Source organism: Ciconia boyciana, chromosome 8 (genome assembly GCF_034638445.1).
Source record: "Ciconia boyciana chromosome 8, ASM3463844v1, whole genome shotgun sequence".
Classification (NCBI taxonomy): Eukaryota; Metazoa; Chordata; class Aves; order Ciconiiformes; family Ciconiidae; genus Ciconia; species Ciconia boyciana.
In genome coordinates, this window is record NC_132941.1 from 11,599,889 (window position 1) to 11,621,953 (window position 22,065).

The following is a 22,065-nucleotide window of genomic DNA, read 5'->3' on the forward strand; positions in this document are numbered from 1 at the left end:
CCTCCACAATCACAGATCTGTTCTCCCCCTCAGCACTGAGGACGTCTCACCCCTGATGCTGTGTCCTTGAAGCTTTGCGTGTCCAGTGGGGGCTGGCCCAGCACTCAGCTGCAATGTCCTTGTTCAGGCTTCATTTCCAGACACCAGACAGGCACTGCCTGTCAAGCAGGCTTGTCTAGCCTAAACAGCCTCATTTGTGTATGTCAAAACTACCTGAATTCAATCAAGAGTCATTAACAGAGCAGCTTTTCCACAGATTTATTGCACATTCATTACAAAAATCATTGGTTCAAGTTTCCATTCTAGGGGATAGTCAGGAACAGGTGGTGGCCTCTACAACATACAGGGTCCCTACAAACAAACAGAGCCTGGCAAAACTGAAGAGATTTGATGTAGAACTGTGTGCCAAAAGCTTGTCTGTTCTTGCCCAAAATAGCTTAAAAAAGTCTCCCCAAAACAGGCTTTGCAAAAACCATAAAAACAGGAGCTGAATACGTCATTTTGGCAGTGATTCGTACCATCTTCTCTTGGGTATCTATTGATTCTGCAAGCCTCAAAAGAAGATGGGTTTAGCGACACTCAGCTATGCAAGTAGTGTCATTTCTTAGCCTACCAGGAATTCAGAGACTTCCAAGACAGAAAGGGTTGTCATGGTCACTCTGTCAGCCCTCCTCTAAGGCAGGCCAGAGACTTTCAGTTGCTATGTCTTGCAGTGAGCACAACTGGTGTCCAGCAGAAATAGGTGACTCAGCCAGCAAGCACTGCCAATGCAGAGGGCAGGAGGTGGCCATGTGAGCCCTGCTGACATTGGCAAGGCCATACCAGAGAACAGTAGCTAAAGCGTACAGCTCCTCTACCAGGGAAGGAAGTGGTGAGATAGCACCACCCAAATTTTTTAACACCTTTTGTTTTTTCTTCTTTGCTTAAAAATGTATGCCTTGATTCAGGGTCCAACTTCCACCCACTGGAACAGGTTTTACCTTTACCTGCCAAAAATTGAGCCACACACTTTTCGAGTAGGTATCTGAAAGAGTAAAACACGCAAGTATCAGAGCAGAGATATGAGGATGTCTGAACCTCCCAACAAAGCCTTTAACGCAGAAAGGCTGCTGGTGAACCCAACGATTCTGATGGAAGCAGATGTTCTGCTGCAAACAGTCCCACTGCTCCTCACCAACAGCGTTCACCTCAAGTGTTTAAACCATACTTGTATCCTGGCGCCAGGATTAGCTGTTCACCTCGGATGATACAAGAACCCAGTCCAAACTGTTTTTCAACTGGTGAACTGCCCTGGGAGTCCCCAGGACTTCACAACCCCCCCACAGGACTGCTGCAAGGACAGATTTTCTAAGCAAAATGCGAGGTGCTCGGACACCCTTGGCATGGGACTCTACGGGTACCGAACAGCTCCGTCATTACATTGCCAGCTTAATGAATCTGTTGGAGAGTGCAAGCCTGATGGCTGAGTATGGAGCAGCCTGCTCAGCAGAATATGACTCAGTGGTCATCGCCAGGCACGGTACAGGACAGCTAAGGCAGCAACAGAACTCTCTGAAAAAAGAACAAATAAGCAATAATTGGCTACTAGGTTAAAAACAATATGGGAAATGAGTTTGTGTGTTTCTGTTTAGTAAAAGCTTCACCTGTCAGCAATAACCCAAGCATTTCCTCCCTTAGGAACCGCAACCCTATCACTTAAATATTTATAGAGCAAGGGAAAAGGCATGAACAACCTGAATTTTTTAAAACCAGCTGTCACTGTGAATTACCTTTATGTAAATCCTTCACAGGGAGACCACCACTTCCACTACAGGGTCTATTGATCAGACCAGTACGGCACCCAAGCTGGAAATTCACATCAACCTCATCTTTCTGTGCAAGTCCACCAGACAGGGAAGTGCAGTACCTCTGTAAGACTCTAAGGGCCAAACTCTGTACAGAACTGGAAGCTGTATTTGACAGGAAAAGGGGAGTCTCCTACTGAAGCTAACAGGTCCAGCACAGTACCCCAGAGCAAACTAACACCGAGTGTATTCGGTTTATCTGGAATCCTGGGTATAGCACTCATCTTGGAGAACTGTGTTGAGCTGTCGATCTGAGAGCTATTTCTTTGCATTAAGAGGTGTCTCAGATGAGGCAAAATCAGTTCTCATCTCTGGCCTGTCTACAGGAACTCTGGCTCACTGCTGAACTAGGTCACGTGAAAGGACAACAGTCAGTTAAAAACAAGTTGTCCTTGCCTCTGACAGTGAGTTATGTGCTGCAAGATGCATTTTTCCTGGTACCTGTTGGCATTTTTCTTCCTGTTCCTTTCCACTATGTGCATTTACTGGCACACAGCAAAATTCATCTTCTGTGAAGGACAGGAGCTCATGCCTAAAGCTCTGGTATTGGCCACCTGAACCCCACAGGCTGCCCTGATTTGCAGCAGTGATCTATGCATCCCTGCAGAGCTTACAGCAGCAGCAACTGCCAAGGGATGAGATACCCCCAACCATGCCTCACCCAGCAGCTAACTGGGGACTTTGCCAGGGCTGCGCAAAGGCCCTTGGGCTTAGAAGGAGTTACCCTCGAGCCCTTTAGGCTGGGCAAAAAGGATCACTTTTTCCAATTCCCTTCTGTTCCCTCTTGATTTAAAATATCAGTTGTTGCCACTGGAGGGCATCACACGAAGCCCTTTCACAGGGCTGCACCGGTTATCAAACAGATTTACACAAACTGTCTATAGCTAAACTGACAGTTACAGTTTCCAAACTGGTTACCATAATCCTTCAGCACGGCCAGCGTCCCTCCTCACCCAGTCCTGGAGCCGGGAACAAAGGGACCCACGGGCCTGCAAGCAAAAACACGCAGGTGAGACAACATCAAAAGCACAAATGCAACAACAGGCAACACAACAGTCCTGAAATACGGTTTAGTGCGTTTGACTCAAACCAAACACACACACCATTTTCTACAGAAATACCTGACTTCTAACTTGCTCCCTCTAATTGCCATTAAAAACTTTGTAGGTAGATGAAGTAGGTCCTGACTTTATCTCACAGGCAGGCCTTGCTCTTCCACCATTTAATTTAGGAGGATAGTATCAGTGGAGTCAATATAATGTCACTGGCTCCACTTTCTTAGTCCTCCACGTGCATCTCTGTAAGAAACTCCTGGGAAGTCTGAGGAACCGACTGTGCTCTCCTAAAGGAGACCGCAGAGCCTAACCACCCAGCCTGCCTTCCTGGCCTGGAAGGCAATTCCCCATTTCTGCCCTCAAACTCAGCTGTATCTTTTTAACTGCCCACTTCTGTTTTCCAACAGTAACCAGTATTAGTCACTAGCAATGCAAAGCAAAGCAGCCAGGGACCATGCAAAGGTGAGGCTCTGCTTCCCGTTCCATTCAGCACCTGGACTCCACTGACACACTGCACAGTCCTGGGACAGCCCAAGACACGATGCTGACTTTTTGTTTTCTCCATTGCGTTTAGTCTGGTATGCTCAATTGCCAGTATATATTGGGACTCAGCTATCCTGGCCCCAGCTTACTTAAACTTTTTCCAAGCAGGCTTATGTTTTAAGTTTTACATATGCAAGCAATACCGAGGCCGCAAACTGCTCCATAAAAGAGCTGTAAGGGGCTGCACTCTCTGCCAAAGGGGTGCTCATCCCTCAGCTGGAGCTGAATAAAAGTGTTCTTCTGCAGTCGCAAAGCTGTGGCTTAAACACAGCACCAGAAAGGCTGCAGCAACAAAGGGCGGTGTGTCAAGCTACTTCACAAAACCAAATCCACCGGCAGCCCCTCCTCACGCAAGCCCGGTCCACGCTGCTGCAGGCGCTGCCCTAGCCAAGTCCTGGCCTGCAGGCAGCAGGGCCCAGCGGGCATCGCAAGGGGCCGGGCAGCGCTTACCTGCCGCCCCGGGGAAAGGGCTGCGGGCAGAAGCGCCTCTTCTCCAGCCCCGGCACGGCAATGGTCGCGGGCATTTCCACGCGAGATGCATATCACGGCGGCAGATCCTGCAAGGCGATACACGAGTAATGAAGACAGAGGCAGGCAGGAGGCAGAGAGCCGCGCACGCCGGGAGCGCGGCGGGCAGCTCCTGCTCTGGGCGCGGGGAGGCCGGGCCTCGCAGGGCGCCCACCGCACAGGGGACCCGCTCTGGCGGGAAGGAGACGACGCCCAGCCCGGTTCCACGGGGCAGCTTACCCTCCCCGCGCCGCCGCCGGGTCGCTCCGCGCGGCCTTTACGTGACCTGCGAGCGGAGCGAGGGCGAAAACCGCCATCCCTCCCTCACAGGAAGCCGCTCCCGGGCGCCACCGCGGGACTGAGGCGAGCTCCGCCAGCCGCCACGCCGCCGCTCTCCCGCCGCCGGCCGGCCGCCCTCGGGAGCCTAAACCCGCCGCGGGCAGGGCGGAGGAGACGCTGCGCCGGAGCGGGGCCGCCGGCGCAGCCCGCCGCCATGAGGGATCCCCTCCCGCCTCACCTCGCGCCGCCGCCATTTCCTGCGGGCGGAGGCGCCGTGCCGAGCCCCCGCCCCGCGCCGCCGGGAGAGGCCGCCCAGCACCGCTTCCTGCCCGGGCGCGGCGGGGGGCGGGCGGGCACTTGCCGCCGGGCGGGGGCCGGGTCTTTCTTCGCTTGAATAAACATGACCTTACAGGCGGGCGCCGCCTTCCCTGCGCCGGCGTGGCCGTGGCCCAGGGCGTGCCGAGACAGCAGCCTCGGGCGGGGGGAGGCGACTCGTGTTTTACTCGGGGGGGAGCTCCGTCCCGGCGCGGCCCACGCGTGGCGCGGTGGAGCGCGGCGGCCGTCAGCCCTCCTGCCGCCTGTCCCGCGGGAAATGGCGGCTGCGGAGGCGCCCGGGGGTCGCCGGGAGCTGCCGGGACCGCGACCGCATCGGAGGCGGCGGCTGGTTCGCGACGGCACGGAAACTCCAACCGAGGCCAGCTGACCCTCGGGCCCGTCTCAGCTTCAGTAACGCCGCATCTTCCCGAGAAGTAATGGACCAAGCCCGAGTCCACCACGTACTGCACCCTACCTGACCGTCGGCCGGGCAGTGGAACGGTTTTTTCCAGCGACGGCTCTGTCCATAGCTCATTTGTTGCCTCTGGCAGCCCTCTCCCAAAGGCCACCATCTTGTGCAACACCTGCTTATCTTGTCCGTCTCCTTTCCTTCCGATAACAAGTGCTTCATCCTGCAGATTTAAGCATGTGAATAACATCCTGCTACTGGGTCGGGCGAGCGATTTCCTTTCCCCCTGGGCCCTGCTCTGGGCATACCTCTGGCACGGCTGAATGAGAACCACCGGCTCTCAGCGGCTGCAGCAGCCAGCGGGTTTCTACCATGAAAATGAAGCTGCTGAGTTATCTTAACCCCTGGGGCAGGTGGTCCACAGCTCCCAAATCTGCCTGCGTGGACACCTACCATCCAGGCTGGGCTGGGCCAAAAGTAGCATGTAGAGTCCCTCTACTTGGAGGTATTTTACAGCCAGTTGGGTACACTCAAGTTTTCTCTCGATCTCTAAACAAAATTCCTTATGTTCCATCTACACAGTGTTGGAAAGCACATGGTCAGGAAATGCCTGGGGCCACCCCAACACCTTCTGCCCTGTCCTGCTCCCATGCTGACCTGAAAGCTGCAGCTAGGCTGCTGCAGTAAACCTATTTATTGTGCCTGTGCAGCGAGAGTCAAATATATTTCACAGCCTGTGTAATAAAACACTTGATGAAATGAACATCAAATAGCATTGCCATTTATAATCCGAGTTTATAAAGAGCAAGAGTCAGTAGCAGCCCCCTGCTTGCCTTCGCTCCTTTGGTGTGGCTTCTCCTGCCTCCAGGAAAGCACCTGATGCATTTAGTATGGGCCTAGGCTTCGGGAGAGCTTCAGTATCCTCAGACTAAATCGTTTCATGTCGTACAGGTTGGCCCACCACCACTCAGGCTGGCCAGCCCAACGCGAAGCCTTATTTGCGTGTTTGCCCCTTTCTGCCGCAATGCATGGTTAGGAAGGCCCAGCTATTCACGAAGCTGCAGCTCGCTCTCTCCTCTGGGCCAGCTGCGCTCCCGGGTTTCACTGCACTCCTAATTCCTCAGGGCCTCCCAGGACAGCCAAAGGCAGGAAAAACAGCCATGGGAGGGAAAGCTGGGGAGTGGATGGTTGCTAAGGCTCAGCACGGAGGCAGCTGTCACAGGTAGGAGACAGGCTGCTGGGCTTCATTCATAACTTTTTATTCTTGCACAAGGCAAAGAAATAGCCAGAGGTAAAGAGCAGTAGCCGTAAACCACCTCTGAAGTCTCTCTATTCTGGAGGTAACAAAGCTCTGCTTGGCCTCAGCAAAAGAAAACCAAATTGCTCATCGGACTCCTCTTCCAAGCAAAGTAAACACTTCGCCTCCTGCCCTTGAAATGGCTTATCAAAGAGCAATATCTCATCAAAGCCTCTTTCAAACCTGGGCTAACTACTGTTCGTGCTATTATTAACTGGAGGCAATTTGGGAAGGGGAGGTAGGGGGCTTTGATTCCTCTGACATGAAAGCTTTAAAGAAGAGAAAGAAGTCATAGTATCGACCTGTGATGCTGTGGCATACAGATAAAAGCCTAGCTGTCATTTTTGCCTGCAGAGCCTCGCCGTGACTTCAATGGCCTGACTTTGGGGTAGCTCAAGCCTGATTTATGAACTGCAGTTTTCCCGCCTGGGTCCCACAGAGCACGACCTTTCCTCCTCTCCAACACCCCACAAAGGCAGGGAGAAAAAGTCACATTGATTCCCATACATGGAGGCACGTGGTCTGCAGTGATGATTTATTAAGCCCAAAATTTCTGAGCATGCCCAAAGAGATCACTTGTATTGACATACAAAAAAGGACACATAAGAAGCAGTCCGACTTCCTCACAGCCTGTCAGACGTAAAAGAAAACCTTTGTTCCTGGTGCAGAATTTCAAATTCAGCATCATCATCGTTACAACCTGTTCTCTTGCTTTGCATTCCTCTGTGCATTAACCCTAGAGTTAATATCTGGCTCTTAAAAGAGTTAAATAAGCTGAACGGTCAAAGGATAAACAGACAAAAATACAAATACATATACAAAGATCTGTTTAAATTAGGAATTGGTATTACTTTTTTCTTTTGCTGCATATGGAAAAGCAACCATCGGCTTTTAGGCTGTGTGGTGCCCTCTTGGTCCCTCAGTGGCTTTCTGCATATTGCTAGTGTATCTTGGCTGACACTGGGTCAGCTCAGTTGTGAAGCTATGAAGAGCAGGCCTGTGCGGGGGGGCTCTCTGTGCTTACAGCACTAGTATCAAACTGAAGACAATCTAAGCTCAGGGAGCAGCTGATCAGAAGAGGTGGGAATAGGTCTGAACTTTGCTCAGCCACGGCACCATGGCATTTCAGGTACAGGCTATAATAATGTGACCACGTATTTGAAGCTAGTCTCAGGGCAGGCTTCCTTCAGAAAGCCAAAATGATCTAAGAGGTGGATCCGTGGGTAAAAAATAACACCTACGAGGCAGATGATGAACTGAACTAAGCCAATGAAAGTGAAGTGTAACTTCACCAAAATCAGTGCATTGGGAAGGTTTTTTACTTGAAAGTCCTGAGGTGGGGCTACTGGTCAGCAGATGTTTCTCTGTGGGATGCTAAGTGGGAAAAAAAACCCCAAAGTCCACTTTTTTCAGACCACCTTCTAGAAACACTATTGACTCTTGTTACAACAAAAGCAACATAAATACCACTTTACTAATACATACTGAGCCAGACTTAAACATGTCACTGATATTTACTTAACAAATATTATTAGGTATGTACTCTGATGTGGTTCAAAGAACATTTGTTTATTTAAAACAGCTTAATTTAAAACAAGGCTTTTTGTTTTCTTTTTTTGTTCCTGGCATGATAGAGCAGCTAAAACTTTCTGCTTTCTGACCTTGGCTTGTCAGAGATTTGTCATAACAGGGGACATAACAGCATATTTGCACTGAGTCTGCCAGCATGGATTTTCAGGGGCTGGGAGAGGCTGCTCACTTTTAGGGCTTGATTGTATGGTGAGGAGAATTTCATTCTGCTTGCATGATGTCCTGAAAACTGTCTATTCGTGCAATTGGAGTCTTTCTCTCTAACTATCCCCAAAAGTCTGATGTTATGCACGCCATTCCCAGCTGAGTCTCAGTGGGGTGGCTGGGCATCTTGCCTGTTTCTTAGCACTTACATTCATGCTATATCATTGCAGTCTTTCTCACTTACGGTAAACAGCGTCTGAAATAGCTGGCACCACCCACTGCTGGGGACAGGCGCTGGGACTCCATGTGCACACGCCGATGGCACTCAGCACTCCGGCGAGTCTCACTGAGGTCAGGACAAAGTGGGGAGGGAGGATGGATTTCTGGCTTCTCAGGAGCTCTGACCAGTATCTCTGTAAAGTGGCAGTGACAAACGGTTACGAAAGCACCTGCTTTCTAAATTTCTCTTCCCACGTTTTTTGAAAGTCAGCATGGTTCAACCCAGAGCCCTCAGCAGCAGCCTGGCAGCCCCCAGGGCTAGGCCAGGGTTTGCCACGGGGGGGATGCCAACAAGCCACTGTGCTTCCCTGCAACTTGTTTCACCCACCTGAGAGAGGGCTCTGTGGATCTTCTTGTAAAGCACTTAGGGATCTGTAAAGGAAAAATTTCATTTTCTGTAAAGAAAAATATTACAAGCAAAGTAACATCTTTTTTTTTTTTAGGCAAAAAGGGACAGTTCTTGCTGGAGGTGCAAAGCAATATTCCTCACACATTCCACACTGTAAATACCAAGGGAATCTCATCAAACATATTCCATTTCATCTTTAGGCTGAAGACAAAGCCGTACCTCCTCCCAAGGAACTAGGGAGCTGCAGGATCACTAGGATGACGTCATTCTACTTGGTTATAAAACATGCTGCACGCTGAACTTGGCGCTCAGCGTGCTCAGGTTGAGCTAAGAGCTAACGTAATGAACTCTGGGGAAGGATTTACATCAAATACCACTTTGGAATATTAAAGACAGACAGGACCAACTTCTCACTTGAATAATTACACACTGGCTAAATTCCTCCTTTCATTTCAAAACCAGGCAATCACCTTTTTCACTTCCTCTCTAAAACTGTGTGCGTTGCTGTACTATTTCACTACCTCAAGAGAAACATATGGGATTAAAGGATGAAGTAACTTCTCTTAATTACTGGGCTGAACTAAGATTAGTTTTAGCTCTAGCAATGACTCTTGCCACTCGAGGGGGGGAGCAAGCAAACCAAGAAAAGAGAGATTCAAATTTCAACAAGTGTCCACAGCTGCTTGTATGTGCTAACATAACCTCCAAGGCAGAGGTGCCTGTGAATGCTCCTGAACTTCAATTTGCATGAGGGAGTACAATACAAAAGACCGTGCATACATACTCACACTGCACGCAGTAGCAATGCAGTGCTTGCAAGCTGTTTTAGTTAACTATGTTTGTATTCTCCTTCTGCCTCTGGATAAGGCTTTCAGACATTATAGGGTATTTTTCCAGGCTCACTTTAACTTGAATCAGAAAAAGGTTTTCTTGCGGTAACAGTTGTAAGCAGCAAGAGTCAGTCTGAAAGGCAGGATTTAGTCCCAGCATTATGGCTGTGTGTTTGAGGGAGATCCACAGCCGGTGGAAGTTAAGGGAAGGACTCCTACCAAGGAGGGGCTCTGGGTCCTCTGGCCTTTTCTCACTCAGTTGCCTTGCTTATTAAAGAGGATGCTAACACATAGCTTCGCAGGGTTTGCAAAGCTAAGTTCACTGAGGTTTGTGTGGGAAGTGTGGGAGGAGATTCTTAAAAATGTTAAGCAAGGGAAAAAAAGGAAAACATGAGACTCTTTGCCCTAGTAACATTCAAAGCAGGCACCGAGAGAAAGCATTCAGTGGAGTTACAACACAGAAGTCCTTTGCCCACAGAGCCATAGCTTCAGCAGAACAAAACATAGCTGAAGCACCTGGACATCCCCTTTGTTCTGAACCAGCAGTACAGGCTGCACAGGGACATGGCAATAATTTAAAAGCTCGTTTTCTGCATCCAAACATCATGTCAGGATGAAATGCAATCCATCCTGCTATCATTTAACGAGCACCCCTGGGACCACTGTACCTTAGAGGCATGATGTCACTCGTCAGCAGAGAGATTATTTGTTTTGAAGCTTGTGAATAGCTCTGAGACTTCATTTCAAAGTGCTCCACAGAGTCATGACTCAAACCCTTCTGGTCTCACAGAAGGGCACAACTGACTACAGTTTCCCTGTGCTGTTTCTGAGCACCCTGTAAGGGATTAGTAGATATTTAATTTTATTATCCTTTCTCCTCTTTTATGTAGGAATGGCTTTGTCATTGCTTCAATTCCTTCATGTTCATGACACATTTTCTGAAGTGTCATATCAATGATGTCTCTACTGAGACAAGCAGAGACAGCCACAGCAAAAAGCACTGCAACAAAACTCAAGGCATTCATTCAGTTTCAGGTGATTTTAATTTATTGGGAAAATCATAGCATGAAAGCCATCTTCAGACCTGTGACAAGGTAGTGTGCACAACACCTGTCTGGTTTCTCGTTTTGTAAGAATAAGCAATTATTAGTCAGAATTTTATGCCTATCCCTTGAAGGGACCAAGATACTAATCTATGGCAATTTGCTGATGAGCCAACATTTTTTTTACCAGATCATAATAGTTCAGGCTCACCTGGAAGCAACGAAAGTGATACCCAGGTTTAGCAGCAGTATTACCTGACTGAAAATACGCAGCATGGAAAAGAGAGCCAATCATTCTGAATGGGTCATTTAATGCTGAATTGCTGAACTTTCTTCAGTTTTAAAACACAAAGCTTTAAGATTAAAACCCTGGAGGTGCATAAAGGACCTCTCCTTCATCATGTCTACATTGGAATTTACTCTTGTATTAGCATTAAAGCAAGAACAAATGAAATGTGCACTGTATAAGACTGCCAGCCTGTCTGAAATTGGGAATAACTTCAATCATACTATTTCAGTTTATTCCCGTGTTCTCCCTTCCATGATGAAGGACCATCAGTAAAGCCATGGTTTCTGTCCCAAGCAGAGCTCCGTTACTGAGTGACAGTTCAAAAAGCATGGGAAGAGATACTACACTGGAAAGGGTTCAGAGCGCAGGGCATGTGATGTTGCTATGTAATCTTGGAGAAGAACAGAAGGGGATCTGGAATGGCTGAAGAATTTGCAATGGGATCCAAAGACATCTGGATCTTGGAGTGATGAATATCACATTAGAGCTATTACTGCTCCACAGCAAGGCCCTTCCTGCTGCGTGGGCAGCAGCCTGGATTTGCCCCCACTGAACCTGCACAGCCTCACACTGCACAGGCGGCTCAGAGGCGTAGCTTGTAGAGAGAACCTCAGTGGGAAGAGCTCTTAGGTGAGGATCAGGCAGGGTGCTTCCAGACTTTAATTATAATCTGCCCCTGGCAACAGCGAAATTTAGATGGACAATAGAATGAAGAGAGCTGCATTCAGTGGCTGCAAATCAGTGTTTTATGTTAACTGAAATTATTGTACACCAGTATGGACATAAATCTGGCTGATAAAGAGGGTTGATTAGCACAGCTCTACACTCCGAGTAATGGCATTAAAGATGCAGTGTGAATTTCAGGGAATTAATCATATTGATCACATCTTTTCAATGCTGATACATCAGGCATTTTTATAGCAGATTAAATGAACTGCTTTTACCATTCATTAATATAACCCAGAATATTAACTATGCTTATGAAGAAATATTTTTACCCCCTTCCTGCAGACATTCTCTGGGCCCATATGCTGTTACATTTCCTCTCCTGTCCTCATTGCAGCAGATAAATGGAGGAGATATTGACGGTGTGATGCAGCTTCCCTCTAATGGAGACAGAGTAGCTTTTCCTTGAACTAGGCACAGGAGCCTGCATGCAATAGAAGAGATTAACACCAGGTGGCAAATTACAGCTGATTACAATAGGTGCACATATAGCGAAACACAATGTAATATTGCCAGGAAAACAACGTATCTGGCAGGCAACTCTCCCTCTCCTTGCATGTTCCCTTTGAAAATAGGATACCTGTTTTTTTCAGCCTTCAATGGAAATATATCTGCTCCTTCAGTATCAATCGTAGAACCCCTGGAAGATCAACAAGGACCTCTGTCCTGCTATTGTCAGTGAGACAGTGGCATGGTCTGGGCACTCCTAGGCAGGATCTGAGCCGCACCGGCTTAGGCAATATACACACATGGATGAACTAAAGGAAATTATGAAAGGGAATTCCCTGCCCCAACAGCATATAACCCGAATTCTATGTAGGAAGGGAGAGCACACAAGCAGGGTAAGGGCAGCACTGGCAGAAAGGTATGATGCAAGCATGAACAGTAGTGAGCTACAAATGGTGGTGGCCTGTGAGTCTCATTGGCTTGGAGATGAAGGAGAAACACAGAAATACGTAACACCTGGAGAGGTCACCTGTTCCTTTCTTACCTGCTTTAAGGCTCCTAATGCTGCAGTCCCTGAACTGCTCCATCATCCACCTCTCCTGCTTGTACTTCTTCAGGAATGGTTCAAAATGTCTCTAAAGTCAATTGCCTCTGCACTGACAATAGTCAGCAATTCTTTCAGTGCTTTTGGGGTGCCTTTCTGCCTACTGGGAAGGCTGACAGGATACTCTTCTAGTTCTTCAGTGGAATACAGCGTGGCACTGCTTTTAGCTGTGAAGAGACTTGTCCAAGGGCACACAAGGGTTTGATGGGCTTGCCAAGGGCAGGCCACAGACACACGGGCTTGCCAGCCATATACCACCTTTCATCACCCTTATGCCAGTCCAACCACCTCAACTCTTCCCTTCCCCAGAGAGCAGGTATCTTAGTTATTTAAAAAAAAAATTCATATATCTGTTAGTCTGCAAACTACAAAGTAAATATATGTTTCAAATGAAATGGCTAGGACTTTGACACTTCTTAAAATATACATTTTATTATTTTCTGGTGTTTGCTATGAAGGTTTCATTCAAATTGTGAAGGTACACAGCCTTTACAAACTTGAGTTAAAGGTTTTTGTTGGTGGTTTTATGTTCTGTTTCTTTCATGGCAGAGGAAAATACACAGGCTATAAAATGCTGAAATTCATTAGATGTTTAGTATTACCTCTTCATATATGCTGTGGAATGCTTTGTAGAAATACTATATAAAATAAGGCAGACTTTGACAGGGAATTCAGTCATAAAATTTCATGGGAGAAAACAAAAAGTTCCAACATGTTATTATTTTTGTAGCCAAGGGAAGATCAGGTGGTCGTCACTGGTTTGTGGGAGAACTACTGCAGTTCTGGTGCTCAGACAGTATACATTTCTTGTTTATTGTACTATTCTCAAGTGAGACCTTTTCAATAAAACTTATTTTAATTAACATAAATCAGACAATATTTAAACATACACATCTATCCTTACAGTGCAATAAAAATGTATCATTGTATAGTATTTTGTATTTGCATTATGAAAATAAAAGGTCTGTACATCAATTAAATGTATATTAATGAGTATGAATCATGTAAATTTGTAATGCATCTAAAGTTGGCTTTGGCTTTTAAGTATTTATAAATTCATAGAAAATATTGAACATCTAACAAAATAAATAAAACATATCATTTTAATCATAGATGCTAACGATCAACCTCAAAAATTCTTGTGTTATTTTTTAATTTGCTACTAAATTTCTTAAAGAGAACTCACTTTCAGTAGTGCTCAGAAGTGAATGATTGCACCTTCTGTGATGTGAAAAAATAGAGTACATCTATTTTTCATAGATCAAAAATTCCTTCAGAGAGTTGCATTTTAAATGTCTGATTGTTCTACATAACTGTCTTAAGTGCTTATAAGAAGCATGTAGCTTTCTCATAAAAACTGTGAGTCCCTATTAATAGATATTTCTTTTTCACTTGCAGGATTGAGGATTAAGCAAAATCTTCTAGTGAATGTCCTTTTTATGAGGATTCTTCAAGGTCTTCCAGCTTCACATACTGGTATGAAGATACCGCAAAAATATGTTCACTAATAAACCCTCTTCAGTACAAGTACTGCAGCAATCCAGTGTAATTCCACTTGGTAGGCTTATTTCATTGGAGTCCACACATGGTAGTTTGTGGAAGTCAACTGCTGACCTCATGTTCTCTTGAATTTGAAAGTTCCCCAAGCGCATGGGCTAGCCTTACTGTAATACTGAAGAGACCAAAACAAATCTGAAATCACATGAATAAAAGTGAGCTTGAATAAATATGCATCTGGTTAGTAAATTACACACCATGGTCTAATTGCTATTCTGGTGGTGGTCGAAGGCTCCGCAGCTTCCTTTCATCTAGTCCTTTCCAGTATTTAAAGTTATTATCCAGATGCTGCATCAAATTTGGCAGGTCTGCAAATGCTAGGGAAGAAAAGCCAGAGTGTATTTAGTTTGCAGAATTGAAACAGTCACATGATTCTGTCTGCTTAAATATAATTTGAAATGTCTGGGCAACTGTGTTAAGTAGGAAAGCTTAAATCTGTCATACTGATACTTGAAATGGTTTTGGCTGCATAGCTCTCATCACTCATGTATCACTCAGGCCACTGAGAACAGTTCTGTAAGTCTACTTAATACTGATATTGCAAGTCCCAGCAAAGGGACCCAGTTTTCCAGGAGGGGCATAGCTAATTATGCTTGTAATTATTCTACTTCATCAAATCTCAGTCACAAGTCATGATCTGGCATTCAGGAGAGTCACATTTCTGACCACTTTTACCATGGAGGCAGCACTTGGAAGGAAAGAGCTGCTCCCCCAAGCAGTTTCCAGACTGTAGAAATTTGTCTTAAAGAATAACTGATATTAACATGGACAAAATGACTGTGCCCAAAGTGCTATCAAGGAGAATATGTTCTGTTCTCCATTTACAGAGAAGCAAGTTTAAAACAAAGAAAGTTAAACATTGTCTGAATCTAATATATTAAAGAGAAGCCACTAGAATGGGTTGTAGCAGTATCAATATACTTCTAAGCAATAATGAAGTTATTAAGCTTACTTCAGCTGCAGAAATCTTCCCTTTTCTCCCCCTTTCTTTAGGAGCCATAAGAAAGCAATTTTATACCACAGTAGTTTCAAATGTTCACAAAATAGTTATCGTCAGGAAATACAGCAGAGTTTTGCTTACCATCCCAGGCATCAAACATATCAGTAATGAAGTAATCAATGAATGATATTTGGGATTTGGGGATGCTGCAAGTATTTCTGTCAAAAACTGGCATCACAACAGGTAAACCTTGCCTCTTTTCTTCATCAGTCTGCAAAAAACACACTCGTGATTATTCATCTAAGACACATTCTGTTAATGGGCTTCTTTTAGCAGCAGATTGTTTGGCACTGGCTAGAGCATGCAACTGCTAAATAAACAGAGGAACCTGAATAAATCCTAAGAAGCAGCAATTTAATCTTAAGCACCTAGTTGTCTAGGTTTCAGCGAAACAGCAGGTGAATAGTGCCTTCCAGTGTTTCCCACAAAGTGATAAGTTTACCTTCTGCATCTACACACAAAGCTGACCCTAAGTAACTTCACACATTAGTCATTAAGTTATGAGTGCTTCGGAGCTAAAAGATGCTCAACCACTTTCATTTCCAATCTCTGATGGAAGCAATAATCTGTACAACTCAGAGATGACGAAATATCCTTTTTATCCTCTTTTCCCCACCTTGAGGTACCAAGTCCCAATTGCAGTATTTGGTCTATCATCTGTAATAATGAGTCTGCCCTCTCCTTTTCCTCATCTTCCTAAAACCTTTCTTCAGCATAGTGCGCTAAGGTCTTACAGCATTTCTTGGAGTGAGTGCTGTTCCCATGCTAACACTAGGACCTGATGATCCTATTCTTGAGGCATAGCCAGCACGTGGGTACACAGAAGGCACCCTTCCTCTGCCTCTTGTGATGGGAATGCATTTGCAGGCAAAACTCAAAAAGCCCAGCTCCAAACTGAACAACTTGAAAGCTTGAATTTTTCAAAAACTGCACTGTAGAAGTTGTCAACTTTTGTCTGTCTGAAGGCATCTAGTCTTGTATTGGCATAAGTAATATTACATCATTTAAAATTAAAAAAGTTGTTATTTTTCACATTATGTAATGCAGCCTTAGATGTTCTGGGACACTGGCAATATATGCACGCTTCTCTTCCCTTTTGAAGAGATGCTCACCTGGAATTTCAGCAGCCCATTTTATCTGCCTTACCTGTGCAAAGTACTCCTCAGAGATGCGTCCAGCCCACTCTATACACTGTTCTATGGGTCTACATGGATTGGAAATGTCAGCACACTTTATCAACATGCGTTTGATAAGGATACGGTTTTCAGGAGACGTGAGAACAGTTTTGATTGACTCTCCATCACCATTATTCTGTAACATTTAAGAATTAAAAACAATCCATTAGCAAGGTCTCTGTGCACTTACTCAAAAGCTTTGTGTCTTGGGAATGCTTTCAGCAGATCCTACAGGGATCAGTCCTGCTACTGGCTACCATATTTGATGTCAAACCAAATTTATAGGGGGATTATGAATGTTAGCCACAGCTCTGAACTAGCACTGAAGTCCAGTTTCTGGATTCAGTCACTGTCTTTGTGACAGATCTCTTGGGCATCTTTGGGCAAGTCATCTAATCCCTCTATGCCTTGTCTGCCTCCTTAAAAGTGTGGAGAGGATCCATTCATCGCTACACACATAGTGATGAGCACTGTGTATGCAGAAAAATGTAAATCCCTGCTGAAATCCAAGGATTAATGGACTTGCACATTAAGAGTGGAATAGCTGGTTTAAAAAAAAAATTACTGACCCAAGCTGCACAGTGATCCTCTGCACACAAACCTCATCAGCGTGAGCATCAATCATTCTGACAGCACTGCTACTATTAGAAGAGTCAGATCCCACATTGCCTCCCAGGCATGCTCCTCATTCCCTTCCCCTGGACCCATGTTCGCGCCCATCAGTCTCTGACCTGACTGGGAATTTTGCTTTCTGAGACTTTATCAGTATTAAAGCAATATATTAGAAACATGCTTCCGAACAGCCTCATCTTTCCTCTGCAAGTCTAGGAAAGTTTTCAGCCCACACACAGCTTATATTTGGTTCCCAGGCCACACATATAAGCACATCAATGGTACTCTTCATTTGAAGCCAGTATACAGCTAATATGAGTAAAGGCTCTGATGATCCAGATCAGAAGCTACTTTCCGTGAAGCTCTGATGAATAAGTTTCCAAAGGACAGAGATTCAGGAATAAATATCTTAAAAAATTACCTGTAAGTACAACGTTATTACTTGACTCTTAAGGGATGGGTAGGTACAGAAATTTACACCACCATCTACTCAGAATAGAAACTCTTTGAAGCAAGGAATATACTAGACTTCTCTGGCACCTAACAAGGTCTTGGTCTATAGTCAGAGCAGTGAAGAAGTAACAGTAATGATAATGATAATAATAATAATGTGCCACCAGTTCCTGCAGTATTTTGTACGAAGAGGGAGATACAAAGCAGCAGAAACATTCTGACCTTTTATTAGGACATATTTTTCAGAAGAAAGTTCTTGTGGGGAAGAAAGTTCTTCCTAGAGGAAGAAACTGACAATAATAAAAAAATGATTATTTGGCAGTATGCTGGCTCAGAAACACCAGCTCCACAGTTCTCACCAAAATGAGACTCCCAAACCAATTCATTTCCCTCATTTTTAGATATGTGGAAGGGAAAATACAGAGGAAGCAAAGTGAGGTGCATACATCTCCAAATGCATGACAAAATTACATAAGAGAAAGCCAAAATAAAGTGATGGAAGCTCCAGAAACACAAGCATGGAAATTAAGCATGGAAAATTATTAGAGATCATTCAATTAAGGATAGCAGAGAATATCCTAGTAGGTAAACCACCAGGAATCAAGAAAAGATGTTCGCCTCTGTGATCTGTTCAAACCAACGGCACAGTTCTACTTGCTGGATGCGGATGTCTTGGGAATAAAATGTGCTAACTGTGCTCAGTCCCAGCATCCTGCTCAGAGTGCAGAGGTGTCTCTGCGTGTCAGATGTTGGCTTCCTGTCATAGGCTTAGGTGACATCATGAAGGGAAATGGGAGGATAAAGGATGCTGGAGCTGGAAAGGATTTTTTTCAGTTTATGAAACAAAAGAAGAAAGGAAACAAACAGAGCAGCTTCTCAGCATGGCTCTTTGAACAAATATGTATAAAAATAATAAATAAAAAAAATAAGTGGAACTGTCCCATTTGGAACACACGGTTGGCAGCTCAGCCTGCAAACACTACACTGACTCACAGCCATGACTGGAAACCAGGCCAGGAAACACATGCTGCCGCTGCAACCAGATATACAACCAGACTTGAAAGAGGATCTGCCAGTGTTGTTCTGCTAGTAACAAGCACAGCAAATGATTTGGTTTACCCACTTACACATTACAGGCCTTTTAATAGGAACCTGCTGAACTGAGAAACTCCCAACCAAAAGAAGGGAAACATTTTGCTTCTTGTTTTCAATAAAAATTATATAGCCTTTGTCTTTCTTCCCATCCTTGGGCAGAATTTGCTGTGAATTGCACATGCCTTGTGGGGCAGATTATTTCCCTCCAGCCCCTGGGGCTCAAGGGCAGAATTAAACTTTTGTTTGATTTCTGTATGTCAGTGTATTTGTTTTTACTGTCTGACTGTACAGGTCCAAGCCCCGTTCTTCAGCAGCAACAACTATTCAGCTCTCCGTAGGAGGCAAGAAGAGGAGTTTGGCTCTTTGGATGGATGCTGCTGCTCAAAAAAACTGCTGCATCCCAATTCTTGGGGCTGGGAGGGGCTCTGCGCACCAAGCCAGGCCAGTACAGAGGCCTCCAGCAGGACCGGGTGCCCCAGAGAGTTATGCACTCCACCAGGTCAGCCAGTGCAGTGCACTACACCCAGCAGCAGCAGCTCCCTTGTTCTCCTCTATGTCTCTTCCCCTCCTACACTGAATGCTGCTATGCTCACCCAGAGAGGCTGTCCAACTGAAGACTTAACAGCCCTTCTCCTAGTTTAGTCAGTAAAACGAATATCCTACTGGGACTTTGGCTTCATATTCACATATTTCTCATTAGCATTGCTGGGTGCCAAGAACAAAGCTAATTCTAGCATATAGTCCTGTGGACAAAGGTATTCTCTTCCAGTTAAGCTCCAGTCTGATTCTGATGGGTGAAGGAACAAGACCTGTTCCTCTCCCACCTTCAGATAATAAAAAGACTACCCTCCCCCATTACACACAACAGTCATAAATGTGGCTTTCTAAAAAACATGGTAAGAAAACACAGAAAACCATTACAGCTCCTACAGGACGTTGCCACCAATGCAAACTTTTATTATAACCATTTCTGAAAATCTTCTCTTTGCAAAAAACCATTCCAACAAAATTATACACTGCTCTTACTGGCAACAAAACTGCTCGTTGAAGCTGTTATTGAAACTGGTGTGGTTTTTCAGAATGAGTTCTTAACAGGCAATTTCACTGTGTCTGTGGGGTTCCAGATGGTTATTGATTATGTCTATATGATACGTAATACCACCATCATCTATTTTAAAGATTAAAAAAGAAAGTAGACAGAAAACCCGTGAATGCTGCCAGGCAGCGCTGAAGGTTGAGGGCCCTCATTTCCAGAGAATGCGCCATATGGCAGTCAATATACCTGCCCTTATGCTGCACCACCAGTGGGTCCCGTTGTGAGTGAGGGAGTAATTCAGCTTCTGTTCTGAGGCAAATCTTGGCTCCTTTGCAGAAATGTCCAACAACAATGCCAAGTCTTGCCACTAGCACTGTCTGCATGGGAGTGACTGGGTTCATCAAAATGGCATTTTTAACAGGAAAATATACAGCCCAAGGTTCTGGTCCCAAGTACCACATCATAGCACTGCAACATTAATAGGATCCAAGTGAGTCCCACTCACCCTCAAAATGTGTGACAACCATGTTAAGCAGAAGGGCATTCAAACCCAGAGGTGAAAGACACATTTCTAGTCTCTCTTTCTCCACGTTTCTGATGAACTTTCTCAGAATACCATGTGGGGATTTCCTACTGCCAAGGGGTCCTAGTCCCTGCCCAGTCATTTTAAGGAGGACTTGCAGTGTCACTTACCCCATTTTCTTCTAGCGCTGCCAAGGGTTTATTAATGCTGTTGACAAACTTGTTGACATGCTCAAAGTGCTTTGTCATTTCTGTTGCTAAGACCATGTCAATAATGGCCTGGCGAAGGGTTCGATACTCATTCCTGTTCAAAGAAGGAAATAATTAAGAATGCTGTCTGGTTCACAGAGGGCTGCTTGCTAAAACAAGTCTAACAAAAATGCTACAGACCATTTCCATTTAAGAGAGGTGCTGGGGGAAGAAAGAACAGTAATAAAGGCTTGGGCAGCTGCATCTGTGCTGGATGAAGTACGCTTTGGTGTGCAGAGACATGTGCTAGAGGCATGACTGGATCTCCAGGAGAAACAGTGCAAGAGTTGGGCAGAAGCAGAGGCACCAGCTACTCAGGAGGGCTGCCAGGACATGCCACACCGTCGTGTTCCTAAGGCTTGTAGCACAGACACTCAGCAGTGGCTCCTGCTCCAGCCAAGTTTTCAGCAATACTTCTCTGCTATATCTTGAGAGGACCAAGGCAATGGTCACATCCTCACCCTAAATGCCTTTCTAGGGCTGGAAGAAGATCAACAGGTCCTTCACTATCCTTCTCATTGCAACAATGCATTTAATTCTTGACTGATGCTCTGTGACTCTTTCTATCCTTGTTCTACCCAGCAAACATCTACCTACTCAGCCATAGCTTGTCCTCTACGTCCAATGATACAAAATGATTCTTCTAGACTTGCTAACATTAGGATTTACACTAAGTTCCTTAGATAGGGTCTGCCTTTTTATCCACAGGAGGAACTGAAACCATGGGATTACTTGGTGCAGGACAGGGAGAAGCACTCTACTGTTTTAGAAGCAAACTTCCACACGGGCTACAGACAGTTATCCACAAAGCGCTGCCCTCCTCTAGGATGCTTGTTTGCATTACCTTATGTTACACAGAAGAAAGTGAGAGATGTTAGTGGGCAGACAAGGACCCTGGGTTTTAAGCTTACCTCTCCATGTTTTTAAATATATTGCATTTGTCATCCCGGGTGGTGAGCTGGAAAGCCAGGGCAGCATGATGGCTCTCCAGCACTGCGGTGTCATTGTAGAGAATTGCTAGCTCACTGCCAGCATTGCACAGGAAAGAATTTGTTCTTCCTGGGTGATCCACGTCATGGACTGTGGCAGCAATGAGTGCGGCAACCTCATCAATTGGATCCAAAGTTTGCTGAAAATAGAAGGATGCTTAGTTTTCCTGGCAGACTCATTAGAAACCCTACTCTGTCCATAAGATTACGCCAAGTTGCCGAGGAATAAAAGCCAGAACTCTGCAGATCAGTAAGGGTCAGATGTTCTAGACAGAGCAATGGAAAATTCATTATAAGCTTCATTGAACACTGCATGACTTTTTTGGCCATTTTGTGCCTCTTGAATTTTGCCTTAGCCCCACCTTTGACAAAGCACATCAAATTAAACAAATGCAAAGTAATAAATTAGTTTGTGTTTTCTAACAACACAGAAACCACCTTCACTTGGAGTTAGGGTATTTGACTTGGAAAAAGATGAATACTGCTAAAAATTATTCTATTTCCACCAGACCCCTTAATTTCTTTTGGAAACTTAATGTGTCCTAATCACATTCCACTTCCATGCTGGCTAGGTTTACAATTTGTAAGGAATGTTTCCCATATACCCAGTTCTGTAATAACAGTGTCCTGGGGCTACAGCTAATATGAATTCTGTGAAGAATACTTGATGGTTTACATCCATGGAAAAATTACATTACACACTGTTCTATACTTTCTGGTTCTCTTAGCATGCTGCACTCCATGCTTTATGTCTACTTACATCGGTCATTGCTTTATGTCTAATTATATCTACCCTATAATGAAATACAAAACTATTTGAATTTTAA

The 22,065-nt window shown here is 45.2% G+C and overlaps 1 protein-coding gene and 1 non-coding gene across 5 annotated transcripts in view; both read right to left on the bottom strand.

The window, feature by feature from the left end:
• Window positions 1-244: 244 nt before the first annotated feature.
• Window positions 245-22,065, bottom strand: part of LOC140655216 (high affinity cAMP-specific and IBMX-insensitive 3',5'-cyclic phosphodiesterase 8A-like) — a 142,576-nt gene continuing 120,755 nt past the window's right edge. For 2 of the 4 annotated variants that reach the window (XM_072869383.1, XM_072869380.1), the window contains exons 18-30: window positions 21,161-21,378; window positions 20,172-20,304; window positions 16,254-16,418; window positions 15,189-15,318; window positions 14,305-14,424; window positions 12,491-14,222; window positions 11,772-11,923; window positions 8,591-8,634; window positions 8,228-8,396; window positions 5,019-5,175; window positions 3,893-3,999; window positions 2,763-2,833; window positions 245-1,551 (exon numbers count right to left, since the gene is read on the bottom strand). In XM_072869383.1, the coding sequence (XP_072725484.1) occupies window positions 14,318-14,424; window positions 15,189-15,318; window positions 16,254-16,418; window positions 20,172-20,304; window positions 21,161-21,378 (753 nt within the window). In that variant the 3' untranslated portion in view covers window positions 245-1,551; window positions 2,763-2,833; window positions 3,893-3,999; ... (4 more) ...; window positions 12,491-14,222; window positions 14,305-14,317. Of the gene's footprint in view, window positions 1,552-2,762; window positions 2,834-3,892; window positions 4,000-5,018; window positions 5,176-8,227; window positions 8,397-8,590; window positions 8,635-11,771; window positions 11,924-12,490; window positions 14,243-14,304; window positions 14,425-15,188; window positions 15,319-16,253; window positions 16,419-20,171; window positions 20,305-21,160; window positions 21,379-22,065 lie in introns of all 4 variants that reach the window. The other 2 variants (XM_072869381.1, XM_072869382.1) reach the window with 2 other exon arrangements.
• On the bottom strand, window positions 3,004-3,134 carry LOC140656250 (small Cajal body-specific RNA 15). The gene has a single exon (XR_012044035.1).